The following is a 17,086-nucleotide window of genomic DNA, read 5'->3' on the forward strand; positions in this document are numbered from 1 at the left end:
CACTTAGAAAGGAATGGTATAACTGGAGCGATAACGTCAGGGATTGGTCGATTCTGTCAAAAAAAAGACCACGGTAGACCCGGACACTGGAGAAATAATCACTTGGAAAGGTACTCACCTATTCCAAGGCTAAGCGTGCCTTGAAAAAATCAAAAAATACTCGAAGCTCGACCTGAGCTGCACAAAAAACGTCCGATGCGTTTCGGTTTGCGACCGCAAACAGCGGAAAAAGCGTAAAAAATCGTTGAAATTGCTTGAAAGATCCACTGGATTGCGTGGCTATGTCCAAAAACAGTCACGCGACGTTCACAATGGCGCAGAATGGCCGATTGTATTGCCTGAATGCCTCAATAGTTCCTCTGGGCTGAATAAGAACAACTCCTTATTGTGCTACACACAATTAGCACCTCGAAATGGCGCCGGATGGCCGTTGCGATGTACCCCAATCAAGGATGGCGGTAATCGATTGTCCCCGAATGTCCAGGAACCGCGTAGAGTATGCAAAAAAGAGAAACGGAGATCTAAAGCGTACCTGTGAGGCTACGCGGAATAAATCGGACAGGTAATTACCTGATTTCCGATTGAACGAGCCTTGAAACTATCAATAAAAGCTTTCGAAGCTTCTCGAACAATCAGACTCACGATGTCCGAACAGCAATGGCGCCTCCAATAGGTCCTCGTACCGTCCAGTGTATCGTGATGGCGTCTCCCGTAGTCACGTTGGGCCGAAAATCCTGGTCACGGCACCACTTTTATATGTTGAATCCGTACCTTTCGTTTCCTACGTTGTGTTGTCCTTCTTTGTTGTTTTCCGCTCACTTCACTTTCTTTCTAGTTCACTTTCAAATCTTTACAAAAACTTTTCCTTTTTCCACTGTTTTATTTCTCCTTTCAAAACGCATCCTATTCTGTTGAATCTGTTTGCGAACTGAATGTTTATTCCAACAAAACGTCAATACAAATCAGCGGCGAAAATGCAGTGTTGCCAGACTGGGCTATTATCCCTTAATCGGGCGAGATTCTAATTTGCTGCATGGGCTATGCAAATGCTTGCATAGTGTATCATAAACAGAGGCTTTAAACTTCTTCAGTTCATTCGTCTCTAACCTTCAAATTACTTCGTATTACTCCTCCATCCCCATAGCCTTGAGAAAGGCATTTGCTCCCTCACCAATCAGTTCGCCCAGCACCGATGTTGTTCAGTCGGTGTCCTCACGAAGAATGGAAGGTTGCCTCAGCGAGATCCACTGTTTATACTCTAGGCAAATTTTCCCCTTTATTCTTCTTCTTTTCATTTGTTCACGGAGACTTTAAAGATTACGATATCGACGAGCAACGATAAGTTGCCCGTTATTAACAGCTCTGTTCGGGGAAGCACACAAATGGACAGAACAAATGTATGGGAAAATGGAAACGCTAGTTTTCATGAATTTTAACCATTTACACACCGTGGGATTGTAATATATAGCATATCAAACAAATCTTAGGGAATTTCCGATTCGTTTGGTATGTGAAACGCCAAAATCCGTTCTCGGCAAAAATAGTTGTTAACGTTATCATTACTTCATAAAAACTTGACCTGTTTTCTGATCTGATTTTCACCCTTAATGAAAGACGTAGTTCTACGTCAAAAAAACATTTTATGTGTCTCTCACCGTGGACAATCGTAACCCCTACACCCCCCCCCTCCCCTGGAGTTGTCCACGTGGTATGTGGACAGCCCCTAACGCATTTCCATATCTTATACCTATAAATAAAAACGGAAGGCCAAATGTGTTCGTAAGCGCAAAACCCGAGGAAGAAATGTTTCAATTTGCGTCATCTATATTTCGTTGTATTCGTCTCTTCCCGTAGAACAATATAGCGGAGAGAAAAATCGGAACATTTAGAAAATTGAATTCCCATATGTTCTACAATTAGCTAAGCGTTGTTAGTCCATTTGATGTTGGCGCTAACGAAATTGATTTTTGTTCGAAAGTGGAAAATGATTTTCGGACGGAATAACGCATTCATATATCTTCTATCTATATAAACAAAAATGGAAGGCCAAATGTGTTGGTGTGCCCAAAACCCGAGGAAGGAATGGTCCGATTTGAGCTGTCTTTATTTTGTAATATTCTCTGTATCAAACATGTATTCCATGCAACGGAGAAACATGTTATTTCCAAATGCTTGGTATTGTATTGGTATTGGTATTGTCCGAATATAATTTTATATTATAAGGACGATTTTTTGTAGAAGTACTAACAATTTATAGTAAAAGGAAATTGTAAAGGGTCGAAGGGTAATCAATCAATGATGAGTTCAGTGATTGGACTAACTAACGTTCACTTAGTAAGAAAACGTGGATGTTTGAAAGTATTCAAATAAAAAAACAGGAAGTGGGTTATATCTATGGTATAACCGCAAGGGTGACGTAGGACTATCGTTGATTTAGAGATCATTTGTTTGAAGTTGAATCTAAATCCATTCTGAATGAATGAATAAATGAATATTTGGGAGACTTCGAAAACGAGAGCGTTACGTTGGAGGCACAAGGTTTTATGCATCCAATATAGGATACGAAAAACCTTGTTCTGAAGAATAATCTTCAGAAGCTAACCTGCTAACTGTACTTGATTGACAAATCACAAACCTAAATGTATTATATGAATATTTTATGGATAGAAAACATTAAAATAAACTCTTTCACATGAATGTAATTTTAAATTCCCAGAGGAACTGGCAGATTATTTTCAGTAACGATTAGATATTTCCACATTTTCCTCGATACTGGAAGCCCACCAGTGGTTAATACTAACTCGATAACCACCTGTTAATAGTACTTGATTGAAAAATATTTGGTCACAGTGTTACATGAATAAACTCTTTCACATGAATGTATTTTTAAATTCCCAGAGGAACTGGCTGATTATTTCCCAGCAATGATTAGATCTTTCCGGAACTTTCTCGATGCTGAATGGCATCCAAACGGAAAGAATTCTGCGCGTGTATGTGGCGATCCTTCGCCGTCCACCTCCTCCAGCACGTTAGGCAACGATGTTGTCTTGTCGATGTCCTCACGAAAAATGAATGTGTCTCACCACCAGAATATCGCTTAAGTATGCTTTTTGTGTGTGATTGAATCGAGAGAAGGTGTGGTTTAGGATGGCAATTTGGAAGGCAAACTAGAGGGGAATGAACTCTGTGAGCTCGGAACTTTCGGCAACAGAGCAAGAATCGATTGCGGGCGCATACAATATTGGATACGGAAATATCCTACTGATGGGGAAGAAAAATCTTCAGAAGCCATCCTGTTAATTGCGATTGATTGAAAAATCACAAAACCAAATGTATTTGGTCACAGTGTTACATGAATAGAAAACATTCAATTAAACTCTTTCACATGAATGTAATTTTAAATTCCCAGAGGAACTGGCAGATTATTTTCAGTAACGATTAGATATTTCCACATTTTCCTCGATACTGGAAGCCCACCAGTGGTTTATGCTAACTCGATAACCATCTGTTAATAGTACTTGATTGAAACATATTTGATCACAGTGTTACATGGATAGAAAACATTCAAATAAACTCTTTCAAATGAATGTATTTTTAAATTCCCAGAGGAACTGGCAGATTATTTTCCGGATCTTTCTCGATGCTGAATGGCATCCGAACGGAAAGAATTCCGCGCGTGTATGTGTGTGTGTGTAGCGGCTGCTTCGAGATCTTCCCGGGGAACCGTTTGTGGCATCACTCTCCTCCTGATGGATTCATGTCTAGCCTAAGGTGCACAAACAGGCTCTTGGTGACACCGTTCATAATGATAAACGATAAACGAAGAGCTTCACCACAACAGCGAGAACATGCTCCAATCGCTGTTCAATTAGAACTGAGTAGATTTCCGAGCGGCGCTCGCTTATATACCGATTGGTGATTTCAATAGCCTGTTTTGAAAGCAATTTTAAGACTATTGGAACAAGTTTTTGGATCAAAAAGTAACAAGTATAGAACGCGTAGACATTTTATCTTTCGAATGAAGTGTTTATCATACCATTTCGTTCAGTTGTTTAGGAGCTATTAACGCTCAAAATCTCGGTCTCCGGCGTAACGTATTCGTTTTCGAAACTTTGATTTTACACCCCTGTATAGAAATGAAAGACGTAGTCCTACGTCAAAATCTATTTTGGGCGAGACGAAGTTCGTCGGGTCACTAGTCATGAATAAAAAAGTGTCCGGATTTAAAATGACGGCAATGGGAAACTTTACAAATTTTGAACAAATATAACATAATTTTGTGGAATTCTGTGATTCATAACTTACATGAAAGCTTTCTAATTCTATAGGAACGGTTATTCTTCATGCTCTGATATTTGAATATTTTTTAGTAGTTGAAGTTGTCATCGTAAGTGCTTAACCCTTTCAATACGGCAGTGTGCTCCGCCGAGGTGCTACCGCTGTACGGAGCACTGCGCCGAAAAGTATGCACATCGCGCTGGTGTGATCGATGTGCAGTATCACTCTCATGTCTAAAGACGACGCTCGCACACACAGCTCATCGAGCGGATGTCGTCTATAGAAGACACTCGTACACACAGGTCGTCGCGCGGATGTCGTATATAGACGACGATCGTAGTGAAAGGGTTATGGTGGTAATACACATGGGAATTAGAAAATTTAAAAAAAAAATCTGGCTTAAAATGTTCTCTGGGATGTCTACTTTACTATAGTTTTTGTCCCAGGTTTGTCCGATGTTTCGTTCAAAAGTTACAAGCCAATTAGTGGACCTGGATTTTTTTGATATTTAGAAAAATAAAATTTTGGTGAATGTTTCTGTCTCGATTTTTGAGTCAAAAACGCATTTTTTTTACAAAAAAATGTCTTCATTTCAACAAAAATCAACATTTTGAAAAAATCCTACGTACGTGACAGGAAATATATCCAAGATTACGTAAAAATATAATTAATTGAAATCGATCCTCTAGAAAAACTTGTGGAACTCCCACTAGTTTACATGGTTTTGGCTGCAAGGGTTCAACAAACCGGTCGCGTCTATTCAGAGGACAGTCCAATTGACACCAATATATTTTTTGTTTGTTAAGTAATATATATCTAACAAAACTGTGATATCAGATTAATCATAGTAATTTATTTTCTCGTTGAAAAAAATCGCGAAAATCATATACTATATATATATGATATTGATATTCATAGAGTACTACCCCCATTAAGTGTCCGGACTTACATCACGACACATCAGCAACCAGATGATGTGAAAGTCATGACGAACAAAAGAGCAAATTGACAAATTTCCGAAAGGCCTAAAACATCGATAGAACTTGCTTTCGCGGATAATCCGCATCTCAGATTATCGACTCGCGGATAATCGAGGTTCTACTGTATTTAACAATAAATTACTTTATGTTTTTGGAATCGTTCACATTATTGATGTTAGCTAGCCGAAAATGTAAAAATAAAAAAAAAATCAAATTATTTGATTTTCCAGATCGAGGTCTCCCTTAATTGGAAATTCTGCAAAAAATTTTCTTTTGTATTATTACACCATGTAAATTTCTAAACCTAGTGCAACAATACAAATGCAACTTTTATGCAGAATTTTCATCCCGTTCCCAAGAAATGTCAGCGTCTGCGCAATCATGCCTGGGACCAAATAAAAAGGAAATCTTTCACATAAAAACGAAGCAGTACATTAATTCTAGCCAGGAGAGTTAAATGTACGTCTGTGGAAATTTCATTTTTATCACAATTTCATAGCAAAAAGTTGTAATTTGTTATAAAATAAAATCAATGATTCATTGTTTCAACAATTAGCTTTAATGAGTGTAAATTAGATAATAACTTGAGTTTACTTCTTCTTGCTACAAGTTTAGGAGTTTTATATTTGGTCTGTGTTCCATTCCTGGTTTTTGATATTTGGGTTTGGTTTCCTTTTACAACTAATACACAAAAAGAGTATCTAAGTGCTTTAAATATTTTCAAAATGTCGAAGACATATTGGTTTGCTGTTCGAAATATACTGTTTGTATCATTGCCCATCACTGTGCTCGGAATCGATCTTAGTCGTCTATATGGCCATCTTCCTGGGATATCAAAAAGGAGTGGTGAGTTAAAAGTGAATGGACGAAAATGTAACGTGCAGATGAGTTCGAATGAATCATGATTTCTCAGATATACACAATTTCGACAGACAATATCTAACCTTGTAATTATTAACGAACGTAACAGGTATTGGAGTCACACAAAAAAGAGAGTATGTAAAACGACAGGCAAATGAAAAATCAACATAACTTTTGTCCGTAACATTGAAAAATCTTTACAGATTAAATTATTTTCTTCGAATTCTAACTCTCGATTGCACCAGGAACTTATAGTGGTGTTCTCAACTATGCATTTTTTTAACAAAAAAATTTGTTAAACTGATTGTGTAATCCTGTGACCTTCAATGTAAAATTTTCACTACATTTTTCTTCACGAAGTATTGCTTGCATTCTTAAAATTACTGCTCGGTTGATATTCCGATGTCATAAACAAGCTTTGGCGGAAGAATCATTCGGTCCGGAAGGGATCTCTTACTACGATGTAGGATTCAGTAACAATTCGGTTCATTTATTTAATCGTTTTCGCTGACAAAAATCAAATCATGTGGGCTGAGCGATACGTACGGAGTAATTGTTTCAGGTTTGATGATAAATGATTTGATGCAAAAGCTATACATTTTTGTTTATAAAGGTTCAATAAATCACATTGTAATTGCTACATTTATTTTCGCAATTTCTTCCTATCAATCCCAGTGAACGAAAAATCCAATACCGGCTAAAATAAATAGTCGCGGGGTAGGCGGAATGATCAATGTTGATCCTTTAGGACCGACGAAGCATTTAACTTGTAAATAAAAGTTACATCTAGTAAGGGTCTAGTAAGGATATCATCTGAGTGGTATGTTTGAAAATATGTATGTGATTGCAAAATGTGATTGTGATTGCGTGTATGAGTGCAAAAAGTGCTTCCGTGGCCGAGTTAGTGTCACATATTTTCATGCCGGGTTCGTGTTCGATTCCCGTTCTGGCGGGGGATATACGCGAAGAAATTACTTGCACTGAGATCACGCGTATTCTTGATAATTCATTCAAGGCGTGTTATTGGACATAAAAATCTCATCTAAATACTTAAAAAAAGATAACGCAAGTAATACTACGTTGAGACGAAATTTCTCTAGGAGGAAGAAGATGAAGAAGACGAAGAAAAAGAAGAAGAAGAAGAAGAAGATAGATCAGAGCCTCATCTGTCAGTTTCTATAGTAAACTCAAACTGGAACGTTTTTGCAACAGAGTTATTAATTAAATAAAAAGTTGATGAAGTGAGAATCGATCAAGTCACTTACATCCCTTTTATTCTGAGCCCCTTAATTATATGCGGGAATGGGAATTGATGGAAATTGATGTTCTTTTTTACATTTTATTCTTCTACCATTTCAAAGAGGCGTGTCATCCTTACGAACCATTCAAATGCCCTGGTGATGGGAACTGTATTTCTATTCAGTATCTTTGTGATGGAGCTCCAGACTGTTCAGATGGATATGACGAGGATATGAGATTATGTACTGCAGGTAAATATATTCAGTGTTGTCGTCTGATTAGTATTAATCTTTCACTACTGCATTTGCCTGGCATTAGCTAAGAGACCACCAGTAGAAGAAACTGCATCATTTCTCCAAAGTTTACTCGCTTCTCATGGACCAAACTACCTCGAAAAGTTATTCGGCAGTAAAGCACGCGATGCTTTAGCTCCTCTTGGTGGTGTAGAAAAGGTTGCTATAGCGCTGAGTGAATCACAAACTATAGAAGATTTTGGAGCGGCATTACATTTGATGAGGTACGTAAATCATGAATTGACTGACTGACAAAGATAACAACGGTTATCGAGAATAATTTTTCCACATAACTTTTTTTTATAACCGTTTACTAACTCATAGTGATCCGCACTATAAACCATCTAAGACTGCTCTAATTTCGACCTAATGGAAAACTGATTGAAACAATATTGATTCTATATTTAAGATTTCTACGATGAACGATACGATGAAAGGTTGAAACTTGAGGTTTCAGACAACTGTGCACACCGGACCAAGTTTGGCTCGTAGATGTCTTAAAAAATCTAAGATTTCATCTCTGCGCTCGCCAAAAACTTTATAATAATTCATTGTCCATTTCGGTGCTTAAAAGCATGATTCCGTGTTATTGCTGAAGGTGTCGTGTACACTACAGTTCAGCTTACTGTTAACATAGGACTACAAACAGTGACGTGGATATTACATTCTCGGTCATCTCCGCAGAAAATTCTGGAAGTGCTACCTAGTGGTTCTCCAATAATATTAACCCTTTGCGGTCGGAATTAATTTCCCTTCAAAAATATCGTCTTTTCTTTCCAAGCTAATAGGGTAAATGATCTTGGTTTGTCCGATTTGGGGTGTTTTTACGCAACTAGTAAATGCAAATCGATTTTTCTTCATGAAAATCACATATAATTGATACGAGTTTGGGTTTGTTGAAAAGCGCCAAGTCTCTTATTGCTAATACTAAAATTTGAAATTATTCATTTTTTTTGCTTTTTAACGATTTTCCTCAAAGAGGAATTATGATCATGGTTTGACCACCTCTGATCATGGTTTGTCCAAAAATTTATCATGGTTTGTCCGGCATTAGAAATCAACATTTTTGAATGAAAACATTCGAATTCTCAAATAGATGTTGCATTTATCATTGCTTGAATTTACTGTCATCATATTGATCCATTCATAATTTAGGCTTTCTTCAGAATATTGTATTTTCTCGGGCATTTTAAAAGTGTTCACCTCAACACGCACAACACAGAGAAACTTAATTTCTGCTATACTCGAAGGACACAATAAACAAACTGCAGCGCGCCAAGCGGTTGCCATAGAAATCATGTGGACAAAAGAACATTATTGAATTGGACAACTCATGATCAGAATTGAGTTCAACAAAATGCGTTGATTTACCGGTTTAGCTATGTAAATCTGATACAAATGGTGTGCAAGCATGATGTTTACAATATTTGTAAGTGTTATAATCCAGAAAAAAGTTCTGGATACGTGCAAAATAATCATCTGGTGATCGATTAAAAGTTAGCTCGAATGAGGGGCGTATTGACACCAATAGATGGTGTATTTCATAATCCTTTAAAACATGTGGTTCCGTAAAAAAATACTATAAAACTACTGTAAATCAGAAAAAAGACAATTTTATCTATATGTTTTGAAACATTCGAATACCTGATTTGACAAAGGTGTGCCGAATTAGAGCATTCAAAAAAGTGGACAAACCATGATCATATTTTCGACTGGACAAACCAAAATCATTTACCTTAATATTTTTTTATATCGAGTACCCCTACCATTTATTCATAAAAACTTCGTATACATTCGTGGAAAAGTTCACATTAACATTAAAACATTAAAATCTCGTAGGAAAAATGTAAACTATTACATCGTTGAATAAAGTATTTAGTATGATTCCTCGCTTGTGCTCCCTTGGCCGAGTGGTTAGCGTCATAACTAACATGCCGGGTGTTCGGGTTCGATTTCCGTTCTGGTCGGGGGAATTTTTCGTCAAAAGAAATTTCCTTCGACTTGCACTGTGATCACGCGTATTCTAGAGCTTGCCACTCAGAATGCATTCAAGGCGTGTTGTGTTATTTGGCATAGAAATCTCAACTAAGTACTAATAAAAAAAAATGACACAAGTAATACTACGTTGAGACGGCGAAGTTCCTCTAGGAACGTTAGTGCCATTGAAGAAGAAGAAGATGATGATTCCTCGCTGTGCTGACTGAAAGCAGACAAACGACCGCAAAAGGTTAATAGGTTGAACATTCGCACATTGTATTATACGAGGATCTTTTGAAAAGTTCGTGCAAAGTCAGAGAGATGACACTGGCGCGCATCGGGATTATGTTTAGCTAGTGGCATCCTTTGGAATAGTACAAAGCGAGTTTCAGCCAGATCGGTTTGTTGCATTGTGTTTGGCATTCGTTTGAATCAAAAGACGAGTCGATTGTTAACGACTGTTAAGTCGACGAGTTAAATTGTCAAAGTATTGGACTCCCGGCCCCGTGAGGTTAACGCCATATGGGCCTTGATAAAAATATATATTTTGGAAAAAAAAGACGAGTCATATTCAAAAAATGAACAAAAAAATTTTTTTTGTGTGTTGATTAAACTATTACTTTGTGGAAGGCTAAACGCATCAGAAAACTGAAGCGAAACTTCATAAACATTATGGTTTCTCTACACCTTCAATTAGAACAGTTTATAAGGAGTTTCTTCCGTGGCCGAATTGTTAGAGTCACACCTAACATGCTGGGGGTTCAGGTTCGATTCCCGTTCTGGTCGGGGGAATTTTTCGTGAAAGATATTTCCTCCTTGCACTGTGGTCAAGTGTATTCTAAAGCTCGCCACTCGGAATGCATTCAAGGCGTGTTATTCAGCATAGAAATATCAACTAAGTGCTAATAAAAATGCCGCAAGTAATACTACGTTGGGACGGCGAAGTTCCTCTAGGAACGTTAGTGCCAATCAAGAATAAGAAGATAAGGAGTTTAAAATTTTCGGAGTTGCCATATAAGCACAAGTGTTCGATTTAGACGCTTTTTTTGAGGTGACGTGAATGCTCTCGCGTGACCAATAACGCAGTTGTTTGAAGTGTTGCAAGGACGGTTTGCAGCTGTTTCATAGGAATCCGCAGGACTATTTTTCAGACTTGAACAAATCCTACTATTCGGGAAGAATCAGAAAACCAGAGCTGCGTTGGACGACGTGGACAAATTTTTGCACGGATTTTTCAAACAACTCTCAGGCCGAGGACATAGTAAATGCGATGCGGGCGCGGGATCGTTTGCGGGAAAGCTCTTTCGTTCACGAATGCGGAAATCAAATGCAAACCGCCCGGACCTGATATAGTAAACGTGATTTCAATGCGGCGAAACTGTGTGTGGAGAGTTTATCTTGTTCAAAACCAAATTAGCACTGGTCAGAAATATTACACGATCATAATAATAATCAGAAAGCATATTTAACTTGTTCGCTCGATCGATAATCATTGAAAAAAAATAATGAAAAGATATATAATTTATTCCTATAGGTCTGACCTGGAGCACTTAAGATCCGTTTTCATGGCTGTCGAAAATGGTGATCTGGGAATGCTGAAATCAATAGGCATAAAGGATTCTGAATTAGGAGACGTTAAGTTTTTCCTTGAGAAATTGGTCAACACAGGATTTCTCGATTGAGTAGCGCCGGAGCTTTATTCACCTTTCTACTACTCAGTCCCCCTCCAACCACAATTTTATTCTTATTTAGGTTTCCCAAACGAAAATTACAATTATTAGAACAAAAAAAAATCAATCCAGGTAAAGCCAGTGATGTGGTTGAGAATGAACGACTGACACATTTATACATTCGAAACCACTACTATGCCTTTGCAATCACAATCACATATCAATTGTAATACCTATACATAGTAAGTAATGCGAATATGCTTTAAATATGTTCTGCTGCGATACTCCACATCATCGGTTTCGATAATTAAGTTAATCATATCCTGAATCTTATAAAGCGAATGTCGCGTATTTAGTTCTATTCCCCATTCCGACAGGAATGATTATTCGGGTTACATCATAACATTTCTAATTCGTTTTCCAACATGAACTGTATATAATTTACGATTCATTCCTATTGCAAAAAATATGTTTTAATTTTTTTTGTGATGTAATTTAATAGAATTATACAATCGATTCAAAATGATAATGAACTCCGTCGTGGAAGTCTACGTTGTTTATTGCAATTTTGTTCGAAGCGTAGTAATATTGGCGCGATTTGAGTTCTGGATTTAATTATTATCTCATGACGTAGTTTTCGTACGAAACAATCAACGCAGCTGTCCTACATGATTAATAAATTCACGCATTAGAAAGCTGCCCATTGCATATTAACAAATTGTCGTACAACGAGTTTTCTTTTGATATGAGTCGATTACATGGTAACACAGTGAGAATTATTGCTTACAACTTGAATTGCAATTTCATATTTATATTCTACACACAGTGTAAACAAAATTAATATATTTTGCATGTTCGGAATGAATTGGTCTAAAGATTTGCTTATCCTTGACGGAAGACAGTACCTCCATTCATTAAAAGTGTGAATGAAAATAATACATATCAATCTAGTCGGTAAATCAAATGATTATATTTATGAAAGATACACAAAGCATGGCCGTTAGTTTTTATACGAACGATTAAAACTTCACAGATGAGTGAAACTGTTAAAATATGGAGCATCATTCCATGTTGTCTGACATAAAAATAAATGGCGAGCGATACAATCCAATATCTTATGAGGAACCCCTACACTTTTCACTTATGAATAAAATATTATTATAATGATGGATATATAAATATATGTAACAAACAACAGTAACACAATTTTCTTATACAAAAATTTACTGATATTTTCTTGGTGTTTTAAACAATCAAACAAGTTACCGACAAATATGCAGGTTATACAATTCTAGCTATGGAAAGAGATTCCGATATAAGTCAATACTTATCCTGAATGGAGCAACCATGGATTATAATCCATGATGATTATTTATTTACTGTTGATTCTTTGGATCCCCAGATACAAGAATTGCGTAAAATATTACGCAATCCAAAGAATCAACAGTAAGATATTTGGCATTTAACCCTTTGCGGACGGAGCGTCGCTGTGGACGACAGTTAATTTACACATTGGAGCGCTCAGTAAAGAAAGAAGTATTCAGTTCGTTATAAAAACTAAAGCTTTATTAAAATAATTTTTTCATAAAATCCTACAAAGAGAGTCCCTAATTTCATTGAGAGACAACTAAACTTCTTATGCTAAAATCCTCATGTGTATCTTATCGTTTAGGATGACAGACGTACGCCAGCAGACGCGCGGGAGAATTGGGCTATATGTCGACACGCGTCCACAAAGGGTTAAAAGTTCCCGAAAACAATAGAGCGAACAAAACAAAGAGGATAATCGAAACATATCAATAAGGAAATCCAATTTGACGATTATTTGAGATTAAAAGGTAAATTCAACTTCGTCGTTGCAAAAAATTACTTTTATCACAAAATGAATCAAAAGGGATGATTCGAAGTTAAAACCTGCTTTTCACTACCCTGGTCATTGATCTATGGCTCTCCGCTACGCTGGATTAGTGGTTATGTACTAATTATTGCTTCACGACGGCATATTACAATAATTTTTTTGGTTGATGACAAACATTATACATTTTTATAGCTTGATATTGAGCTGGGAGCCGATCTGGCGTAGTGGTAACATCCATGCCTCTCACGCTAAAGGTCACGAGTTCAATTCTCACTCCCGACATTCTTCCAAAAATGGAAGTAAAAGTGACGAACCAGCCAAATGAGTTGAAAGTCACTATAATACAGATAAAAAAAAAATATTGAGCTTGGGTAGACTGTACACTGCGTAGTTGCTCTCCGTGATTGACCCGAACCAGCAAAACACACTGAATAACACTTAGGAGCAGCAAACTATTCTCACGCCGGATACGTCCTTACAGCCACCAGGGGAAGGGAAGGAATATTAGTAAGATTTTCGCGGCAAGAAGGTTCTCCTCTATAGCGATTCCCTTGCAATTTTCATGGAAGAGATAGCTGTTAGTGGGAAAAAGTAAAAATCAGGATTTAGTGAGGTGAGTTATGTGATTATGCGTGTAGTCTTCACTCAACCCCAATCGCGGCGACAAACGGTTATCGTTGGCAAACCTGAAGAGGTAACTCCTTCATAATTAATCTGATGGGAGCAGAGAGAAAGGAAAACGCGTGCAGTGTAAGTAACGGACAAACAAGAAGTGAATATTTATTCGACAGAAGATCATGGGTTGCATATATCTAGGTGGTCTTCAACACTCCTCCTCAACCCATTGAATTTCGTAATCCCATTGCTTCGCGGCATAAGTTTATTCTCTAGCAGGTAATGGTAAGTAAGGAATGCTATTAAACAGTTGAAGAACAACAAATCAACTGGCAAAGATGGCATCGGAGCGGAATTTATCAAGATGGGCCCGGAAAAATTGGTTAGTTACCTGCATCGGCTGATTGTCAGAATTTGGGAAACAGAACAACTACCACAGGAGTGGAAAGATGGGGGGGGTTATTTGCCCTATCTTCAAGAAAAGAGACAAACTAGACTGAGAAAACTTTCGTGCAATCGCCGTCCTGAATGCCGCCTACAAAGTGCTTTCCCAAATCATCTTCCGTCGTCTATCGCCACTGACAAACAGATTCGTGGGAGGTTATCAGGCTATTCATCGACATCGACACGGAAAGAGCTATGGAGAATCATGGACGAAAACGGCTTCCCCGTGAAGCTGACAAGACTGATTAAGGCTTCATCAATGGGAGTCGTACCTACTATGGTCTCCACAAACACTTAAGGTCAAACAGACTTAGTAGTCGTGCGAAATGTTCCCTGTACAAAACGCTCATAAGACCGTTTGTCCTCTACGGGCACAAGACGTGGACAATACTTGAAGAGGACTTGCGAGCACTCGAAGTCTTTGAACGGCGGATGTTAAGAACCATCTTCGGCGGTGTACAGGAGGACGGCTTATGGAGGCGAAGGATGAATCACGAGCTCACGCGACTCACCGGCGAACCCAGTATCCAGAAAGTGATCAAAGCTGGAAGGATACGCTTGCAAGATACGTTGCAAGAATGTCGGACAACTATCCTGCAAAAATGGTGTTCATCGGGAATCCGGCTGGTACGAGACGACGAGGAGCACAACGTGCAAGGTGGTTAGACCAAGTGGAGCATGACATGGTGAGCACGGGGTGCCCGCGGAATTGGATAGAGATAGCCACGAACCGAGTTAATTGGAGAAAAATTGTGAATCAGGCCATGTTGTAAATACATTAAGCCAAAATAAATAAATAAAATGCTTTGGTTAAACCGTCTGCAGTCTGCCTATCAGTGCTGATATACTCCACCTTGATGTCACCTTCGTCGCAGTAATCACGGATGAAATGATGACGTATATCAATATGTTTGGTCGTCGGTTTTTTTTTATCCCATTTATTTATTTATTAGGTTCATTAGCATTTCATCTGTAACAGAGCCGGGTTTTTATCGTGTACATGTACATATGTTTATGTTTCTATAAATTGTAAATTACACAGTAGTAGTAGTAGCCATTTAGGCGTAAGGGTATTCTATCTGTTCTTCCATTGTTCAGCCAGTTGATATTGATTATTGTTGGGTTATTTATAGAACAGCAGCCCAGTGTTTCTTGCAGAGCAGAGCAGTTGTATGGATGAATCAATCTTTGTTCAACCGTGGATCGATCTCCATAGCTGATGATGGTTGCGTGGACGTAGTTATTCTATAAGAACACAAAGATGGTCAATTGAGGGCCCTGAGTTTCAACTCACGATCGATCGCTTAGTAAGCGAACACGTAACCAAGTGGCTACGAAGACCCCCTTGGTCGTCGGTTGATAGCCACCATTCTTCGCACGGAGATTGTACTCTGATTATCGCAACGAATAACAATGGCTTGATCCTCCTCGAACAATGCTCTTAAACGCTTCCACCATATGGCTTCTTGCACAGCTGCCGATAAAGTCATGTACTCGGCTTCACAAGTGGACAGAGCAACGGTTTGTTGTTGTTGTCAGACTCTCAATCGGTATCGGAGAATCCTTCAATCATTGATTTCTTATTCTGCTGGTATACCAGGTAACGTAGCAAGTGCTTCACCGCATTCCAATGTCGCTCACTAGGGTTGGCATTGAATCGGCTGAGAACGTTCACCGCATAACAAATGTCTGGTCGCGTACTTTGGGCCAAGTACATAAGGCAGCCAACAGCTTCCTTGTACGGAACATTTTTCATGCGTTCCACTTGTTCATTTGTTGAAGGACACATTTCCTTCGTCAATTTCTCGCTTACGTTCATATGAGAAGTCACGGGTTTGCATGTGTACATTTTGAATCGATCCATAATCGTTGTGATATAGGACTCCTGGTCCAAAGTAATAGCTGCTTCGGTTCTGATGATCCGAATACCCACAGCGTATGTGACAGGTCCAATATCCTTCATCTTGAACTCCCGATTTAGCTTCGATTTAATTTCGTTCGTCCATCACCTGCAGTTACTGAAGATCAATACGTCATCCACGTAGACTGCAACGAACAGTATCTTATTGTCTTCGATCCTATAGTATTGGTACGTTTCAAAAGTTCTTACTCTCAATGGCCAATCGCCCCCTAAGTGCCTGGATGGCACTAATGTTCCAGTGGAACTTTCCACAGTTTGACGAAAAAACCCCAGGCAGAACGGGAATCGAATCCGATCCCCCGGCATGACAGTCTGGGACGCCTGGTATAATGTTGAACGCTATCTTCCGCTTTTGCATCCACTGTGTCGTTCATAAGCTCACACGGAGCAACTGGGCAAGACGAGGGCAAGACTTTACACGCAACTGTTGTGTGCTGTGCTGTGTGGGGGAATTATCTATCACTTATCGCTTTTTATTCCGGGACTTGGAATAATTTCATCGTGCAACACACACGAACGCATGCACGGTTGTATACTACCAAGCGCAAAGCAACTTAATGAAAAAAGAGAGAAGTCACCACGTGCGGGCAGCACTAAGCTACCACAGTGGGACTTCTCTCTTACGACACACAACACAACAAGCCCTGAAAGTAACCTTCTCCTCGGTACTTTGCCCAGCTAGCTCACCTGTTCTTACTCTCAGGGTCGGCTTCCGATCTCGGGAGGACTCACACTTCAGACACGCGTAACTAGGGGGAACTTTTAAATGCCACCAAAAGTTGAAGGTACTGGTTCTTGTAAAAATCACAAAATTTACTGGTTTCTTCTATTTTTCACGTGATTACTAAGCTTCTGGTGCACTTATTTCGCTGGTCGTTGGGAAAGGGAGGAGGAGTAGCGTAGCTTCAGTCGTTGGGTTTGGGCGGAGCCAGGTGTGTTCTGGATGATGT

General features: G+C 38.7%; 1 protein-coding gene across 1 annotated transcript; it reads left to right on the plus strand.

The window, feature by feature from the left end:
• Positions 1 to 5,671: 5,671 nt before the first annotated feature.
• On the plus strand, positions 5,672 to 12,409 carry LOC129770393 (IDLSRF-like peptide). Its single transcript, XM_055773212.1, has 4 exons — positions 5,672 to 6,104; positions 7,481 to 7,609; positions 7,677 to 7,875; positions 11,163 to 12,409. The coding sequence occupies exons 1-4, from the start codon at positions 5,984 to 5,986 to the stop codon at positions 11,308 to 11,310; spliced, it is 597 nt and encodes a 198-aa protein (XP_055629187.1). The 5' UTR covers positions 5,672 to 5,983; the 3' UTR covers positions 11,311 to 12,409.
• The last annotated feature ends 4,677 nt before the right edge of the window (positions 12,410 to 17,086 follow it).

The sequence above is a fragment of the Toxorhynchites rutilus genome, chromosome 2 (assembly GCF_029784135.1).
Source record: "Toxorhynchites rutilus septentrionalis strain SRP chromosome 2, ASM2978413v1, whole genome shotgun sequence".
Classification (NCBI taxonomy): Eukaryota; Metazoa; Arthropoda; class Insecta; order Diptera; family Culicidae; genus Toxorhynchites; species Toxorhynchites rutilus.

Excerpts from the sequence above, each read along its gene's own strand:
- LOC129770393 (XM_055773212.1), top strand. The coding sequence starts at position 5,984 with ATGTCGAAGACATATTGGTTTGCTGTTCGAAATATACTGTTTGTATCA. Across the intron at positions 6,105-7,480 it reads TGGGATATCAAAAAGGAGTG|AGGCGTGTCATCCTTACGAA; the intron begins GTGAGTTAAAAG and ends ACCATTTCAAAG. Across the intron at positions 7,610-7,676 it reads TATGAGATTATGTACTGCAG|CTAAGAGACCACCAGTAGAA; the intron begins GTAAATATATTC and ends GCCTGGCATTAG.